Source organism: Scyliorhinus canicula, chromosome 18, assembly GCF_902713615.1.
Source record: "Scyliorhinus canicula chromosome 18, sScyCan1.1, whole genome shotgun sequence".
NCBI lineage: Eukaryota > Metazoa > Chordata > Chondrichthyes > Carcharhiniformes > Scyliorhinidae > Scyliorhinus > Scyliorhinus canicula.
This window is the reverse complement of record NC_052163.1, coordinates 6142769-6160790: the sequence shown is the minus strand read 5'-3', so window position 1 is coordinate 6160790 and position 18022 is coordinate 6142769. Positions and strand designations below refer to the sequence as shown.

Sequence of the window (18022 nt, the reverse complement as noted above, 5' to 3'; positions counted from 1 at the left end):
GGCGTCCAGGACCCTCACGTGGAGTCGGGGTCCCAAGATGGCGGCGCCCAGGACCCGCACATGGAGTCGGCGCCCCAAGATGCCGGCGCCCAGGACCCGCACGTGGTGTCGGCGCCTCAAGATGCCGGCGCCCAGGACCCGCACGTGGGGTCGCCCCCCCAAGATAGCGGCGCCCAGGAGGCCCTCGTGGTCGCTGGGGGCGGAGCTAGCGGTGCCGGCGAGCCGAGTGGAGCGGCTGCGAACGGGGGAGGTGAGGCGCGCAGGCCAGGCGCAGGAGCCAGGGGGCGGGGGGAGAAGACTCGCGCGACGGGCAGGTAGGGACCGGGAGGGCCCGGAGAGGCGAGCATGTCGGGTGCCGGGGCCCGGGGGGGGGGGGGGGGGGGGGGGGGAGACTCGCGCGGCGGGCAGGTAGGGACCGGGAGGGCCCGGAGAGGCGAGCATGTCGGGTGCCGGGGCCCGGGGGCGGGGGAGACTCGCGCGGCGGGCAGGTAGGGACCGGGAGGGCCCGGAGAGGCGAGCATGTCGGGTGCCGGGGCCCAGGGGCGGGGGGGGGGGGGGGAGACTCGCGCGGCGGGCAGGTAGGGACCGGGAGGGCCCGGAGAGGCGAGCATGTCGGGTGCCGGGGCCCGGGGGCGGGGGGGAGAGGCTCGCGAGGCGGGCAGACAGGGACCGGGAGGGCCCGGAGAGGCGCGCTGGTCGGGCGTCGGGGCCCGGGGGCGGGGGGGGGGGAGAGGCTCGCGCGGCGGGCAGACCGGGACCGGGAGGGCCTGGAGAGGCGCGCTGGTCGGCCGGCGGGGCGCGAGTCGGGAGGAGCTCGGTGCGCTGGAGCGGCCACGGAGGAGAGAGAGAGGCGCGCTGGTCGGGCGTCGGGGCCCGGGGGCGGGGGGGGGGGGGGGGGGGGAGACTCGCGCGGCGGGCAGGTAAGGACCGGGAGGGCCCGGAGAGGCGAGCATGTCGGGTGCCGGGGCCCGGGGGCGGGGGGGGAGAGGCTCGCGAGGCGGGCAGACAGGGACCGGGAGGGCCCGGAGAGGCGCGCTGGTCGGGCGTCGGGGCCCGGGGGCGGGGGGGAGAGGCTCGCGCGGCGGGCAGACCGGGACCGGGAGGGCCTAGAGAGGCGCGCTGGTCGGCCGGCGGGGCGCGAGTCGGGAGGAGCTCGGTGCGCTGGAGCGGCCCCGGAGGAGAGAGAGAGGCGCACAGACCGGTCGCAGAGGCCTGGGGGGAGAGTGCTGCGTGGCGTCCAGAAACGCCGCAGCCAGCGTTTTGGCCTGCCAGACTGTGGAGTAGTGGCCCTTCTTCCCGCAGCTCTTACAGAGGGCGGAACGGGCTGGGCTGCGCACACAAGGGTGTTTCTCGAGCCCGCAAAAGTAGCAGCGGGGCCCCGTGGACTTGAAATGAAAATCGCTTATTGTCACGAGTAGGCTTCAATGAAGTTACTGTGAAAAGCCCCTAGTCGCCACATTCCGGCGCCTGTTCGGGGAGGCTGTTACGGGACTTGTCGGGGCGTCCCGCGGCACAGGCCTGAGGGAGGTGGGGAGCAGCGGGTGGCGGTTGTGAAGCGTGCCAGGAGGCCAGGCTGGGGTCATAGAAGTGGCCGTTTTGATCTGCGACCTCCAGAGAGGAGGAGAGAGTCAGTGTCTCAGTTAAGCTGAGGTCGTCTCTTTCCAGCATCCGCTGGCGGATAGCGGGGGACAGCATCCCAGCCACGTAAGCGTCTCTGATCAGTAGTTCCATGTGCTCCGTAGCCGAGACTGCTACGCAGGAGCAACTCCTCCCCAGGGTATGGAGGGCCCGGTAATATTGGTTTTGTGACTCACGGGGGACCTGCTTTCTGGTGGCCAGCAGATGTCGGGCGAATACCCTGTTGACTGGTTTGATGAATTGTCCTTTTAGCTTTTGTATTGCATCATCATAATCCGTTTCCTCTTTGATTATTGCGTAGGCGTCGATACCCACGCTGGAGTGGAGGACGTGCAGTTTCTGTGCCCCGGTGGGGGGTTGGTTGTAGATGCTAGGAACCGTTCGAGGCATGTCAGCCAGAGTTGTAAAAGTTCTGCAGAGTTCGGAGTTTGCGGGCTGATGCGGAGGCATTCGGGCTTGATCCGGAACTCCATCTTAAAAGTCTTAGTCTATTAAATTGATGTGCCATCAATTGTACGCGAGACGAGTGCTTTACAAAAGTCAGGCTTTAATAGACTAGAACATAGCTCTCCGATCGTCTTCAATGGAATGGACGATCGCCGGGCGTTTGTCCATTTATACCTCGTTAATGGAGGCGTGGTTAACTCAGCCTCTCGGCCAATCGGTCAAGAGCCACATGACCGACCAGGGCCAATGGTAAGCCGGTGTTCTGCCCCAATGGCAGACAGGTATGCAGATCATATCACCACACCCGTCCAGAGAGGGAATCTCCGCTGACAGAATCACTTCACCTTGTTCTGTTGTCTGGTCAATATGTTTGTTGTTGTTGCAGATTTCTTACAACAACAGAATTAGTATTTCCCCGAGCCAAGGCTGTTGATTCAGGCGACTGGAACTCTTAACCTTTTTTTTTTGGTGGGGGGTCACACAAAGTGGAGAGAGAACCTCGGAGCTAAGGTTTGGAGTCTGGATCATTCTTCGTCCAGTGAACGGGAAGCAGAACTGCAAATACAAAGCTAATCCCATCTCCACAGAGGCTGTCAGACCTGCTGAGATTGTTCTGTCTGTTCTGGGTGGGGTGGGGGGATGGGAGGGGGGATTGTCTCCGTCTCCGGCATCCTCAGTGATTTGCTTTGATCTAAGAGGTGGTGGAGTGCTGCAGGTATTTGATTCTAACAAGACGTTATTGACATTTATAGGCGGCGGGGCAGCCCTGTGGCCCCAGCAGCAGGCCCGCTGGTTGTGTTTACCAATGCCACCCCCCCCTCCATATGTGAACCCAAATGTAGAACCGGGCTTGCTTCACTATCTCGGCAGACATCAAAGCAAGTATGCGTCTTCCCTTCCCGTTGAGGACTTGATCAAAAGTCACTAAAGAAATCTCACTGTACCAGCAATTCACAGCAATGACTGAACATTTGTAAAGGGTTCCTAGCGCCCCCTAGCACATGGCGCCCCGGGCGACTGCCCGAGTTGCCGGTACCTTGAGCCGGCCCTGGCCAGAGGTAATCGTCTCCCTGGACGCAGAGAGTCGAATGGAAATACCTCCTCGAGGTACTGGAACGGTTTGGGCTAGAAGCGGGATTCACCGCCTGGGTGAGGCTCCTGTACAACACTCCCAAAGCGAGTGTCCGAACTAACACCACCAGCTCTGAATACTTCCAGCTGCAGAGGGGAACAAGGCAGGGCTGCCTCCTGTCTCCACTCTTGTTCGCGCCAGCGATCGGACCCCTGGCAATAGCGCTGCCAGATGCGAAAAGCTGGAAGGGAATCCGGAGAGGAGACAGAGAGCACAGAGCTCTGCTCCTCTATGTCTCAAAGCCACAGGAGGGACTGAAGGCAATACTGCAAATACTGAAAGAGTTTGGAACCTTCTCGGGCTACAAACTTAACATGGGCAAAAGCGAGGCATTCCCAATAAACCCAAACGGGGAAGGGAGAGAGCTGGAGGGGCCCCGGTTCAAAACAGCCCAGAACAGATTCCGTTACCGGGGGTTCCAGATAGCCAGAGACTGGACACAGATACACAAGTGGAACCTGAGCAGCCTGGTGTAGGAAGTAAGAAGATGGGGCTCACTCCCACTCTCCCTGGCGGGGAGAGTGCTGACGATCAAGATGAACGTACTGCCAAGGTACCTCTTCCTGTTTAGGCTTCCACGCTGAGAACGTGGACCCAGCTGAGACAACACTTCGGGATAACCAAAATGTCCCCTATGGCTCCCATATGCAGCAATCACAGATTCCCCCCAGCCATGCTGGATACCACCTTCAACAGATGGAGGCGGGACGGGGGCACACTGACGGTCCGGGGGTCCTACGTAGGGCACAGACTGGCGACACTAGACGAACTGACGAGGAAGTGGAAGCTAGCAAAAGGACAGGAAATGAGACACCTCCAAATAAAACACTTCCTCCGCAAAAAGACAGTGGGGTACCCCGGGGCCCCAGAAACCACACTACTAGAGGACCTGATAGGCACAAGCAACGAGGGACAAGCAACAAGCAACCTGATAGGCACAAGCAATGTGGGAAAATATACAGACAGCTACTGGACCGAGCCCGGATCCACTGGACGAGACCAGACAAAAATGGGAGGATGAACTGTGGACAGAGGTAGAATGGGGACTCTGGAGCGAAGCGCTGAGCAGGGTGAACTCCACCTCCTCCTGCGCAAGTCTAAGCCTAATGCAGCTCAAAGTGGTGCACAGAGCGCACCTGACCAGAAACCGAATGAGTAAGTTCTTGCCGGAGATGGAGGACAAATGTGAGGCAATCGGGCACGCATGCGCAATGCGGCCGATTTTTTTTTACATGTTCGCAGAATGCGCATGCGCGCCGGTCATTGTGTGCGCATGCGCAATTTGGCCGACTTTTTTTTAACATGATTGCGGCCCCTTGCAGCCGGCGTTATTAAAAACTGGCTGCTGCGCAGGATTTGCGCGATCGGGAGCACCGCGGACAACAGCTCCGTGACCCTCCCGACACCCGTCCGCGACCCACCCGCGGGTCACGCTCCCGACTTTGAAGAACACTGATTTAAGGCTCATTTGAGTGTTGATTGGCAGTGATGGGAACTTCCATTGGCAGAGGTCGGAACTTCCATCCAGCCTTGGAAGGAAGTCCTATCCGTGAGAGATGTCAGCCAGTTTAATTATCTATAGCAGGCAAGGTCAGAAAGGATAGAGTAGGAGCAAACTGGAAAATGTAAATGACAAGTGACAGAAAACTCAGGATCATGCTTGCAGACTGAAGAGATGTTCTACAAGAGATGTCACCGAGCCTGTAACTGATTTTGCCCAAAGTAGAAAGACCACATAGTGAGCACGAACACAGTATAAAATATTGAAAGTACAAGTTGTTACAATTCGGTTAGGGGCAAGTGTAGCCATCTGGGATGGCAACTTTCAGTACATAAAATGGACACTCAGAGCCTACAGAGAAATATGAACAATACTAAGCAACAAGCAGGCACAGAGCCTGAATGTATATTTGGAAGGCAGTTTGCAGACGGAATCGAAACTCTGGGTCAATTTACATATTGAAGGCCCATCTCCGAGAAACAAAGGACTAATGCTCAGGTGGCCGATACTGTCTCAGACATTCCGGCGCCACTACCCCAACCAAAAGACACAAACAAAGCAAGGCCAACGGCCACCTAGGACACACCCAGCCATCAAGGCACCCGCCCCTTTATTAGTTTAGATCGATGACAATGATCAAGAAGCTAAGTGGGCACCCGAAGTTAAGTATAGGTGTTAGTGATAGATATAGTTTAGCCTGTAGTGTTATTGTGCATGAGTAGATCTTACTGTGTGTAAATAAAGTAGTATTGACTTTAAACTAATTAACTGGTATATTGGCTCTTTGATCGGTATTCGGGTTGAACCTTGTGGCGGTATCAAGAGATACCTGGCGACTCTGAACGTATACTCATAATTAGGATTAAGAAAGGCGACCTTATTAACCGCCATATTTATAGCAAGTAAACAGAGCAACACAATTACATTTTTGTTTCAGAGTAGACAAAATTGTAATCCCTGGTACTCAGAGAATAAAGCCACAAGATTCTACTGGTTTAAACAAACAAAAAAATTACACGAGTTAAAAAAGCAATCAACGCTGTCTATCATGAGGTAAACATGAATTAATAGGCAAACTCTGGTAAAACACAAACTTCACACTAAATGGTGGACACTACAAAACCAGATCCCACAAATATTCTGATCAGCCCACCCAGAAGTCAGTGATCACTGAGTTACAAATTAAATCATCTAAATTCTAATTTCCTCACAATGGATTTGCGCTCCTCTCCTTCAAGGATTTTGCCACTGATTTCCTTTCAGCACCAGCTCCAAATCAGCCTAGACACCTTCTCGCTTCTTCTGCCTGAACCTGGTTGTCAGGCAACAGGGCTGCAACTCAGACTGCCCAATGACTGCTCGCCTCCCAGTTGCTTAATCTTTTCTCCCAAAGCTGTGTCCCACTGGGTTACCAAACGTCCTTAGATTTGGGAATGGTGCTATCCGATTGGAAGTTAACAAATGTTTCACCACTTATCAGGGAAGGAGGGAGTGAGAAAACAGTGAACTACAAGCCAGTTAGCCTAACATTGGTTGTTGGGAAAATGCCGAACTCCATTATTAAGAAAGTTTTAACAATCCACTTAGAAAAGCATAGTATAATTATTCTAGAACCCCCACGGAGGTCACAGTACATCCGATTCCCTGTGATCTCCATGGAATATGAACTTCCCCAGTAATGGGGGAGGGGCATTCCCTTAACTCAGGAAACCCTCGCTTTTATCTTAACCCCATCCCGAGTGCAGGTTGAGGAGGGAGACCCTTCGGGGAATGGAGATTGATTGTATTGTTTTCTACCGGCTGGTTCATTTGTGCTACTTTGGCTGTATCTACAGTAGCGACGAGAATAAAGTGGAGCTGCCTTCAGCACCAAAACTACGCGCCGAAGAAACTTTGTCTAGGCCTCAGGAAGTCTCTCATTAAACGGCCTAAATGCTGCACATTGGAAAACTTGAACCATTTCAGGCAGGTATGGATAACTTGGGACAGTATGTGGAAGGCATGTAACATTTGTTTCAGACTAACGGGATCTTCAGGGATGAATGGCAAACACTGGCACTATAGGCGGCTTGCAGGGAGCCCACTTACAGCCCCATAAAATGCCTCACCTCATAACGGATGCTCAGTTATTCACCGCTTTGGTGACCGTGGTAAGGGAACACTTAGACCCAAAGCCACCATTGATGATCTGGTGCTTCTGTTTTCATACTGCCGTCGAGGCGCAGTTCGAATCCATCAGCGACTTCCTGGCCTGCCTCAGAAAATTGGCCGAAACATGTGAGTTTGGTGCTGCGCTCAACAAGTCCTTGCGAGACCGGTTTGTATGTGGAATCCGCAACACCAATACACAACAAAAACCTTTGGCTGTGACTGACCTAACCTTGCAGCGCACAGTTGAAATTGCCATTTCCGTCAAAATGACGGTGCTCCCGAGGTTTCTGTTCCTGTTCCAGTGCCTCCCCATCCATATCCTGAAGGCCTTTTTCAGGCGGGTTAATAAGAGCATTACGGGGTTTGTGTGGGCACACGGGACCCCGAGGGTGAGAAGGGTGTTCTTGGAGCGGGGCAGGGACAGGGGGCTGGCACTGCCCAACCACTGTGGGTACTACTGGGCTCCCAATGCAGCGATGGTGCGTAAATGGGTGATAGAGGGGGAGGGGGCAGCATGGAAGAGAATGGAGATGGCATCCTGTGTGGGCACGAGCCTAGAGGCGCTGGTAATGGCGTCGCTGCCGCTCCCTCCAACGAGGTATACCACGAGCCCGGTGGTTGCGGCTACCCTCAAAATTTGGGGGCAATGGAGACGGCACAGGGGGGAGGTGGGGGCCTCAATGGGGACCCCGATACGGGGCAACCACCGGTTTGTCCCAGGGAGAATTGATGGCGGGTTCCTGAGTTGGCACAGAGCAGGTATCAGGAGGTTGAGGGACCTGTTTGTAGACGGGAAGTTTGCGAGTCTGGGTGCGCTGGAGGGGAAGTTCGGGCTCCCCCGGGGAGCGCCTTCAGGTACATGCAGGTAAGGGCATTTGTCAGGCGGCAGGTGGCGGAGTTTCCTCTGCTGCTGCCACGTGGGATCCAGGACAGGGTGCGCTCGGGGGTGTGGGTTGGTAAGGGGAGGATCTCGGCAGCGTACCAGGTGATGCAGGAGATGGATGAGGCCTCGGTCGAGGAGCTGAAGGGTAAGTGGGAGGAGGAGCTGGGTGAGGAGATAGAGGAGGGGACGTGGGCGGACGCCCTGAGGAGGGTGAACTCCTCCTCTTCTTGTGCGAGGCTTGGCCTCAAACAGTTTAAGGTGCTGCATAGGGCTCACATGACGGGGACAAGGATGAGTCGGTTCTTCAGGAGTGAGGACAGGCGTATCAGGTGCTCAGGGAGCCCAGCAAATCATGCCCATATGTTCTGGGCATGCCCAGTGCTGGGGGAATTTTGGAAGGGCGTAGCGAGGACGGTGTCGAGGGTGGTAGGATCCAGGGTCAATCCGGGCTGGGGGCTCGCAATTTTTGGGGTTGTAGTGGAGCCGGGAGTGCAGGAGGCGAAAGAGGCCGGTGTTCTGGCCTTTGCGTCCCTCGTAGCCCGGTGGGGTTTTGGGCCGGAGGGACGGGCATAGTTGCTCTATGCTAATGACGGGAGCTGATTTATTTCTTTCTCTACGTATACACGGGGGGGGGGGGGGGGTTTGTCGAAGGGGCGGGCGCGTGTTTTGTGCGAATGGCGGGTGTTAATTTACCTCTTCCTTTGTGTATGCGCGGGGGGGGGGTACTGTTTTTTCTTTTTTCTGTTCTTTGTAAAAAAAAATTACTTTTTGTTGTTCATATTTTATGAAAATTTTGAATAAAAATTATTTTTTAAAAAAGAAATTGCCATTTCCTGCGAGTGCACGAAACAAGGGGTCCAGAAACCATGAGCCTCAACTGCCAAACCATACGCCGCTCAAATCCCACCTGCGACACAGGCCCCCAGTAGTGGGACGCCTTCCACGGAGACGTTGGCCACCAGGCCCAGAGCACCACCAAGCGTTATCCCAACCGCAACAACCCGGAATACGGGTACCGCCCAGCGGCCACTGGCCGCAGAGCCCAGGAGGGTAGTCAGCCACGCAAGGAACTGACCGCCCCGCCAGTCGCAACAGCCGTCCTCAGGATCAGACCCACTACATGGAGGGAGACGACATTTCCTATCATCAGCTACACTGCATTGTCTCACCATGGGTCACTCCTATAGTTTTTGCAGCAGGTAAACGGGCATTCTATTCACATGGAGTTAGACACCAGAGTTGTGGTATCCGTAGTCAGCTACCATACCTTCAATCGGATCCGGTCCGGCTTCCAAACGCTGACCTTTCAGGACACCAACGCACACCTCACCACGTATATGGGGGAACTTCTGGCAATTACGGGTACCTGATGGTCCCAGTCGAGTATGGACAACAAGTGACAAATCTACCTTTGGTAGTTGTCCATGGAAGCGGACCACGTCTGTTGGGGCGGGATTGGTTGTGCCACCTCCGTTTGGACTGACAGTAGGTTTGCCAGATTTCAGGAGGGTTTGGGCACCATAAGAGTGGCAAAGGCCTCCATTAGTGTCGACCTAATAGCACAACCGTGATACTTTTGTGCCTGGCCAGTCCCATATGCCTTGCGGTCAAAGGTGGGCGCAGAACTGGACCGTCTGGATGGCTTGAAAATCATGTGCCCCGTTCAATTCTCCGACTGGGCGGACCTTGTCGTGCCTGTTATTAAACCCGATGGCTACATCTGCCTCTGTGGCAACTATAAACTGACGGTCAACTGTCTCCCGATTGGATCACTACCCAGTCCCTCGTATAGAGGATCCATATGCCAAGCGAAGTGGCGGATGCTCCTTTTCAAGACTAACTCTTGACTCCATCGCATTTGTATCTCGGACATTGGTCGATGCTGAGAAAAACTATGTGCAGATCGGAAAAGAGGGTTTGGCCGTAGTTTTTGGAGTAAACAAATTCCATCAATATGTCTACCGGCATCCTTTCACTGTTTTCACAGTGGAACAGTCGCTGAATGCTGGCATGCAGGTACAGCAGGCGGTGAGGAAAGCTAATGGCATTCTGGCCTTCATGGCAAGGATTTGAGTAAGGATGTCTTGCTGCAGTTATACAGGGCCTTGGTGAGACCACACCTTGAGTATTGTGTGCAGTTTTGGTCTCCTAGTTTGAGGAAAGACATTCTTGATATTGAGGGTGTCCAGCGAAGGTTCACCAGACTAATTCCTGGGATGGCAGGACTGGATAGGAAGACAGATTGGATCGACTGGGCTTGTACTCACTGGAGTTAAGAAGAATGAGAGGGGATCTCATTGAAACATATAAAATCTTGATGGGACTGGACAGGTTAGACTGGACTGGCAGGAAGAATGTTCCCAATGTTGGGGACGTCCAGAACTAGGGGTCACAGCCTAAGAATAAGGGGTAAGCCATTCAGGACTCTCCAACAGGAGTTTGCACATTCTCCCCGTGTCTGCATGGGTTTCATCCCCACAACCCAAAAGATGTGCAGGATAGGTGGATTGGCCACGCTAAATTGCCCCTTAATTGGAAAAAAAATAATTGGGTACTCTAAATTTATTTTAAAAAAGAAAGCCATTGAATCTGTTTGGCCGCATCTGTCATTTATCGTGAAGAGTGGTGTGTTGAACCTGTTTGCTTGTACCTCATGCTTATCCTGCATGTTAAAAGTATCAGATATTGTAAACTGATTTATCTTCCTGACCTTGTAAACTAAAGTTTCCCAAAGTGTGGTAAACGTTTGAAATGTTCTCCAACAAAAAGCAGGCGTGAGCTCAATTGATCATTTTAAATCTCAGCGACAGTAATCAAAGTTTGTTCCAGTATTTCCTCGACTGTCTGAACAATGTGTTGGCAGTTCACATTACCGCAAAATTACCAGGAAATGTTTTTGTTTTGTTTACGGAATGTGAGTGATGGTGAAGAAGCCACATTTATTTCTCAGCCCTAATTGCCCTGAAAACACATTTGTGGATGGATCTGCTATTTGATTGCGTTCTTCCTGATCTTGCTCACAGAACATAGGGGTGTGTTTTTTACCATCAATTATTGGGCAATAATCTGATGCAGTTGATCTCCCACATTAGTGGTTTGCACTGTGGCTTCATAGCACCAGGTTTGATTCCCGGCTGGGTCACTGTCTATGTGGAGTCTGCACATTCTCCCCGTGTCTGCGTGGGTTTCCTCCGGGTGCTCCGGTTTCCTCCCACTAGTCCCAAAAGACGTGCTGTTAGGTAATTTGGGCATTCTAAATTCTCCCTCCGTGTACCCGAACAGGAGCTGGAATGTGGCGACTTGGGGCTTTTCACAGTAACTTCATTGCAATGTAAGCCTACTTGTGACAATAAAGATTATTGTTATTTTACAATGCCCTCCTAATTTGTATTTCTAATGAAAATTGAATGAGTTGCATAACAGATAGATCCATTCCAACAGTTATATAACAGATTGATCCATTCTACCAGTTAGGAGATAGTGGCAATTATTTATCTGGTATTAGTTCCACACACTTGTTTTCTTGAGTCCTTTTGTCTTTACATAAGCAAAGGTACATGCACAAATTGTTCTGTTTTTACTTCCAGGTCTTGCACCATAGTATTTAATTGTCTTCTGCAGATATTTTTAACTAATGGTTGCAATAATGGTTCCTTGTTTGCTCAGTGGGTAAGGGTTATTCAGACTGTTATAAATCTTTGGGTATCTCCACCCCAGCGGGCTGTGGGTGTTCAGTTATTGAGTTCAAGGCCGACACTATGGACTCTAAGGCAGTCATTTTCGAACTCAGGGTCGTGAGCGGGTGTCGGGAGAGTCACGGGCCATGCATCACGGCGTTCCCAATTGAGGGGCCATGTGATTTCCGATCCTGGGAAATGGTGCCCAACGGCATGACCAGCTTTTTAAAATGCTGGTTGCGACCGGTTTTCAGAATGCCGACCATTCTGCGCATACGTGCCCCCTCAGCAGCGTGCAGACCCGCAGCCCAGTGGGACAGAACGCCTCCAGAAGTCAGCGCGCTGACCCAGCAGATTTTATTTTGAATTGCTGGAGTCTTCCTGCCTGGAGTGGCGGCAGAGAGCAGGTCATGCGCCCCTTATGCCGACGTTACGTGATCTGGGCGTGAGATTTTCCTCCATTTTACAGCTGCCAGCAGTGTTGGTGTGAACTCCAGGGCCTCTGGTGAATAATCCATGAAGAAGGAGCTCAGAACAGGAACAAAGCAGCATAAAGATGATTACCTGAGGTGTGGGTTTATTAATTGTGCCGACGGAAATCAGGATTCAAAGCTCATGTGTGTTATATGCAGGGAATCACTTGCAAATGAAAGTTTAAAACCCTCACAACTGCAGACATTTGAAGACCAATTCGAGGACAAACCTCTTGATTTTTTTTTAATGGATGCAGCGAGATCTTAAATCATCAAAGGAAGTCATTATCAGAAATGTAACATTGAATGACAAAGCCAGTGAGATGGTGAGGACAGAGCAGGCTCACCTGTCACATTTAAAGTCAGTGAAAATGGTGGGTGGCGAAGATTGCCCGGCGTTGATCCCAAAGGTGGGCCGGTTGGTAAAAATGGGTTCCGGGTGAAAAACTGAGGGGATCAAACGTGGGGATCCAGTGAGGGAGCGGGAATTGAGATCGGCGACCTGCCATTGATCTGACTGGACAGCAGGGCAGGCTCCAAAGACCGATCGGCTCCTCTTCCTGGCGTTCCAAGTTGACCTAAATCGGGCGTCAAGTCGGAGGAGGTTGACCACGACGAGATAGACGAGCGAGCGGGCGAGCTGCCTCGCACCTCAGGAGTCTGACAGGGCGAACGGCCGTTGGTGGGGTTGTGGCGCGCGGAAAACGGCCGTTGGTGGGGGCTCGCGCGTGCGTGGGGAGCGGCAGGGCGCGCGGGGAACGGCCATTGGTGGGGGCTCGCGCGTGCGTGGGAAGCGGCAGGGCGCGCGGGGAACGGCCGTTGGTGGGGGCTCGCGCGTGCGTAGGAAGTGGCAGGGCGCGCGCCGGCGTCTGGAGCGCGCGTGTGTGCAGGGGACAGGAGCCGGGGGCGCGCACGCTGGGGGGGGGAGCGGCAGGGCGGCGGGGAGAGGCGCGCGTGCGCGCTAGTGGTGGGAGCGCATGTGCGGCGCGGCTGACAGCCGCGTCTCTGAGGCTGGAGTATGGCGTGAAGAGGAGCCGGGCCGCTCGGGGGGGGGGGACGTTTCATCCGTGAGGGAGGCCCGACAGTCATCCCGAAATACCGCCGTCAGCAGGAGACCTTCCCTCGCCCCGGAAGGTGGAGGAGCAGCGCGGCCTGTGCCGTCCTGACGCCCTGGGCCTAACCGCCTGGAGACCACCCCCCATCCGCAGCTCCGCTCTCTCCCTCACTCGGGCCGGGACCGGAGGCAACGATGAGGAAAGATGTGAGGATCCTGCTCGTCGGAGAACGTAAGCCTGGCTGCGCCGGGGAGGGAAGGAGGGGAATGTGCAGCCGGGTCCCGCCCGCCGGCCGGCTGCACTTGTCGGGGGGGTGAGCAGCCTGAGGCCTAGGCACAAACTGGAGAGAGTGAGTGCGGCCCGGGGCTAGGGTCAAGGAGACAGGCCGCCCACACTCTCTGTAACTCTGCTGCTTCCTGAGTTGTCTGTCCGAGAATAGTGGGCCTATTGGCACTTCATTGAGGCTTGGGGCGACCGTGAATGAAATGTACCCGCTGCCGTGACCTTCCCACTGGAGGCAAAGGACCTGGGCTGGACTGCAGCTGGGTTAGCGTCTGAAAGGGGAAAAAAACATCTGCTTCCATTGGGATTCTCCAGAATTTACAGATGCTTCTCGCGTTGTGGCCGTCTCCTTGTAGTGGTTGTGCCTGACTTTCTCTCTCCCAAATTTCTGTTGATCTCGTTTTGTTTTTCCCACCGAGTGCCTTCTGCTTGCTCGGTGTCTTCCACTGTGTGTGCCGCACTTTCTCTGCCATCCCAGTACTTTCCTCTTGCCAACTTGAATGATCACGCGTTGAAAAGGTAAATGGTGTGGTGGTACTCGAGGCTGCCCTCTCTTGAATCCTCTACTATCCCAAGTAAGAAGTCTTACAACACCCTACCCCAAGTAACTGCACGGCTGCACAGTCCAGCTCTGAACCCTCCAATGTTGCAAGCCAGCCCAACTGGGATAGTTGGCAAGGCTTTCCACTTCTCTATCCACTTTAATGGTTGGAAAACTGACAAATGTCTGGCTCTGTGAGGAAGGACATTCATACATATTTACAGCACAGAATTCGGCCTATGCTGTCCTCGCCAGTCAACAAAGATCTGTGTTTGGCTGATGCCCTGGAAATCACAACAGTGCAAGTGAATATCAAATATAGAGCATTATAGAAGCCACTGCATGGAGACAGGCCCTTCTCTTAAATGTTACAAGAGTTTCTGACTCGATCAATCTTTCAGGCAGTGAAGTCCAGATCCCACCACCCTCTGGGTGAAAAGATTTCTCCTCAACGCCCCTCTGAGCCTTCTACCTCTTACATTTACATTTATGTCCCTGGCTATTGACCTCTCTACTAATGGAAAACATGCCTTCCTATCCACCCTATCTATGCTCCTCGTTATCTAAGACTAGGTCCCCCTTCAACCTTCTCTGCTCCAAAAAAATACAGCCCCAGCCTTTCCAATCTTTCCCCATAATTCAGACTCTCAAGCCCAGGCAACACGAAATGAAATGAAAATCGCTTATTGTCACAAGTAAGCTTCAAATGAAGTTACTGTGCAAAGCCCTTAGCCACCACATTCCGGCGCCTGTTCGGGGAGGCTGGTACGGGAATTGAACCGTGCTGCTGGTTTGCCTTGGTCTGCTTTCAAAGACAGCGATTTAGCCCTGTGCTAAACCAACATGCTGGTAAATCTCCTCTACACTCTCTCCAGTGCAATCATATTCTTCCAATAATCTGGTGACCAGAACTACACACACTGCTCCAGTTGTGGCCTAAACAGCCAATTCAAGCATGACCTCCCTGTGCTTATATTCTATGTCTCGGCTAATAAAGGCAAGTATCCACTAGACCTTAGCCACCTTATCTGCCAGCCTAGCCACATTCCAAGGTCCTTCTGATCTTTACAGAGTCCTACCATTCATAATGTAACTTTTTGCCTTGTTAAACCTCCCAAATACATTACCTCACACTCGGGGTTGAATTCCATTTGCCACGCTCTGCCCACCTGACCAGTCTGATTATATCCTCCTGGCAGTCTATGACTATCCTCACTATTTACCACCCTACCAATTTTTGAGACATCCACAAACTTCTTGATCATACCCCTGATTTTCAAGTCCAAATCATTAATGCACACCACAAATAGCCCTGATGGAAACAGACTTCCAGTAACAGAAACGTTCCCTCTACCATCACCTTCTGCTTCCTGCCCCTCAGCCAATTTTGGATCCAATGTGCCACTTTGCCTTGGATCCCATGGGCCCTTACTTTCTAGACCAGTTTGTCATGTGGAACCTTACGAAAAGCATTGCTAAAAGTCCATGTCGACCAGATCAAATGCATTACACTGCTCTATATTACTGGTTACCTGCTCAAAGAAAATTTGATTAAATTTGTCAAACACGGCCTTCATATTTTTTTTTAACGGACAATTTTAATGAGGTATTTTTGGCATTTCAGACAGCAACAGTATAAAAATAATGTACAAAGAACAATAAACATAGTGCAAACACCGACTCCCATCTCTCCAAGACCCGCCTATTTGACCCCCTATTCTACGCTGTCCTAACCCCACCCCCTGCTGACGATTAATTCTCCGTGAAGAAGTCGATGAATGGTTGCCACCTCCGGGCGAACCCTAACAATGACCTTCTTAAGACGAACTTAATCTTCTCTCGGCCGAGAAAGCTCGCCATGTCGGTTAACCAGGCCTCCGACTTCGGGGGCTTTGAGTCCCTCCAAGCTGGCAGTATCCGTCTCCGGGCTACCAGGGAAGCAAAGGCCAGAACATCTGCCTCTTTCTTTTCCTGGATTCCCGGGTCTTCCGACACCCCAAAAATCGCCACCTCTGGACCCATTGCCACCCTTGTTTTCAATACTCTGGGCATGACGTCTGCAAACCCCTGCCAATATCCCCTAAGTTTTGGACACGCCCAGAACATGTGGACATGGTTCGCTGGTCCTCCCGCACATTTTACATACCTGTCCTCCACCCCAAAGAATCTACTCATCCGGGCCACTGTCATGTGGGCCCGGTGGACCACCTTGAATTGGATCAAGCTGAGCCTGACACATGTTGCGATCATGTTGACTCTGCTCAATGCATCCGCCCAAAAGCCTCCATCTCACCACCAAGCTCCACCTCCCACTTACGCTTCTCTCCTCGGTCTGCATCTCCTCCGCCCCCCATAAGTTCCTTCATGTTCATTTTTATTTAGAAAATATTTTATTGCGGCATTTATAATTTCAACATTTTTAAACAAGGAGACCCAACAAACACAAAAAAAACATAATGCCTTGATATTCATACTGACAATTCCTGATTAATTCGTGTCTATTCAAGTGCGGATTATATTCTGTCCCTCAGAAATATTGTCACATTCACCCTCTCCTTCAGAACAGGTCTATTCCTCTTGTTCCAACAGATGTAACGCTCTTCATCCACACACACACACAAAAATGCATTTGCTGCATCCACCTTCTGTTTGCCTTGTTGGTTCAGCTAAGGTGTCAGTTGTAGTGCATGCACTTGAAGGTCACAGGTTCACACCCCACTCCAATGACTTGAGTACACAAACTAACTGGCATTTCTTTCGGGAGTCCTGGACAGAGTTCTGGTCTGCCCTCTTGGGCTAACACAAGATATCCCATGGCACTGTTCAAGGATGAGCAGGACGTTCACTTTTTTTTTTCAGAGTACCCAATTATTTTTTCCCAGTTAAGGGGCAATTTAGCATGGCCAATCCACCTACCTGCACATCTTTGTGGGGGTGAGACCCACGCAGACACGGGGAGAATGTGCAAACTCCACACGGACAGGGGGCCAGGATTGAACGCGGTCCTCGGTGGCGTGAGGCAGCAGTGCCAACCACTGCGCCACCGTGCAGCCGCCACTCAGTGTTCCAGCCAGTATTTATCCCCAAGGATCTTTTAAAATTCTTTATTATTGTCACAAGTAGGCTTACATTAACACTGTAATGAAGTTACTGTGAAAATCCCCCAGTTGTCTCACTCAGGCGCCTGTTCGGAGGGAGAATTCAGAATGTCCAAATTACCTAACAGCACGTCTTTCGTGATTCATGGGAGGAAACTCATGCAGACAGTGACCCAAACCGGGAGTCGAACCTGGTACCCCGGGGGTGTGAAGCAACAGTGCTGACCACTGTGTTACCGCCTGCCCTCGACCAACTCCAGTGGAAAAACAGTATAAATTCTCTGAACCTTCTTCCCTTTTCCTGGATTTGGGTTTGATTCATTATCATGTGTACTGAGGTATAGTATTGTTCTGCGTACAGTCCAGATATTGTTCCATGCATGAAACAACATAGGACATACATAAAAACACGATGTAAATACATAGACACAGGCATTGGGTGAAACATACGGAGTCTGGTACTACTCAGTAGAGACGATGTGTGAAGAGATCAGTTCAGTCCTTAACAAGGTCATTCAGGAGTCTGGTAATAGTGGGAAAGAAGCTATTTTTGAACCTGTTAGTGAATGTTCTCAGACTTTTGTACCTCCTGCCCAATGGAAGAAGTTGGAAGAGAGAATAACCCTGGTGGGAGGGGTCTTTGATTATGCTGCCCGCTTTCCCAAGGCAGCGGGAGGTGTAGACAAAGTCAATGGATGGGAGGCGGTTTTGAGTGATGGACTGGACTGTGTTCACAACTCTCTGTAGATTCTTACGGTCTTGGACTGAGCAGTTGCCATACCAAGCTGTTTGCAGCCAGATAGGATGCTTTCTATGGTGCATCTGTAAAAATTGGCAAGAGTCAATGTGGACATTGTGGGGGAGAATTTTAAACAGGACTCCAGCATACTGGAGGCACAACCTTATGTTTGCTTTCTTCAACATTTTTTTTCTCAGCACTTGGCAGCGCGAGCTGTGTCCTCAACTTAATGGGCTGGAATTTGCTGCAATATCAATGAGCACCATATATTTTACTATGAATTGCGCTCTTCAATTCTCTAATGGCAAATCTGTGCCATTTTGCTGGATAATTAATTGGAATATGCATAGTGGTGAATCAGGAGTGGCACAGCCAATGACCGATACACATTCAAGGGATTGGTGT

General features: G+C 52.2%; 1 protein-coding gene and 1 long non-coding RNA gene across 9 annotated transcripts in view; one reads left to right on the top strand and one right to left on the bottom strand.

Moving 5' to 3' along the window:
- Positions 1-11222: 11222 nt before the first annotated feature.
- LOC119953473 lies at positions 11223-12718 on the bottom strand. Its single transcript, XR_005458030.1, has 2 exons — positions 12250-12718; positions 11223-11957 (listed from the first exon to the last, which is right to left on the bottom strand). It is a non-coding gene; the product is annotated as an uncharacterized LOC119953473 (long non-coding RNA).
- Positions 12719-12846: 128 nt separating this feature from the next.
- rhot1a (ras homolog family member T1a) overlaps positions 12847-18022 on the top strand; it is a 99190-nt gene continuing 94014 nt past the window's right edge. For 7 of the 8 annotated variants that reach the window (XR_005457898.1, XM_038776352.1, XM_038776356.1 and 4 more), the window contains exon 1: positions 12847-13188. Coding sequence is in view for 7 of the 8 variants with exons in the window: in XM_038776352.1 (XP_038632280.1) it covers positions 13152-13188 (37 nt within the window). In the remaining variant the exon portion in view is untranslated. The remainder of the gene's footprint in view (positions 13189-18022) is intronic. The other variant, XM_038776357.1, reaches the window with a different exon arrangement.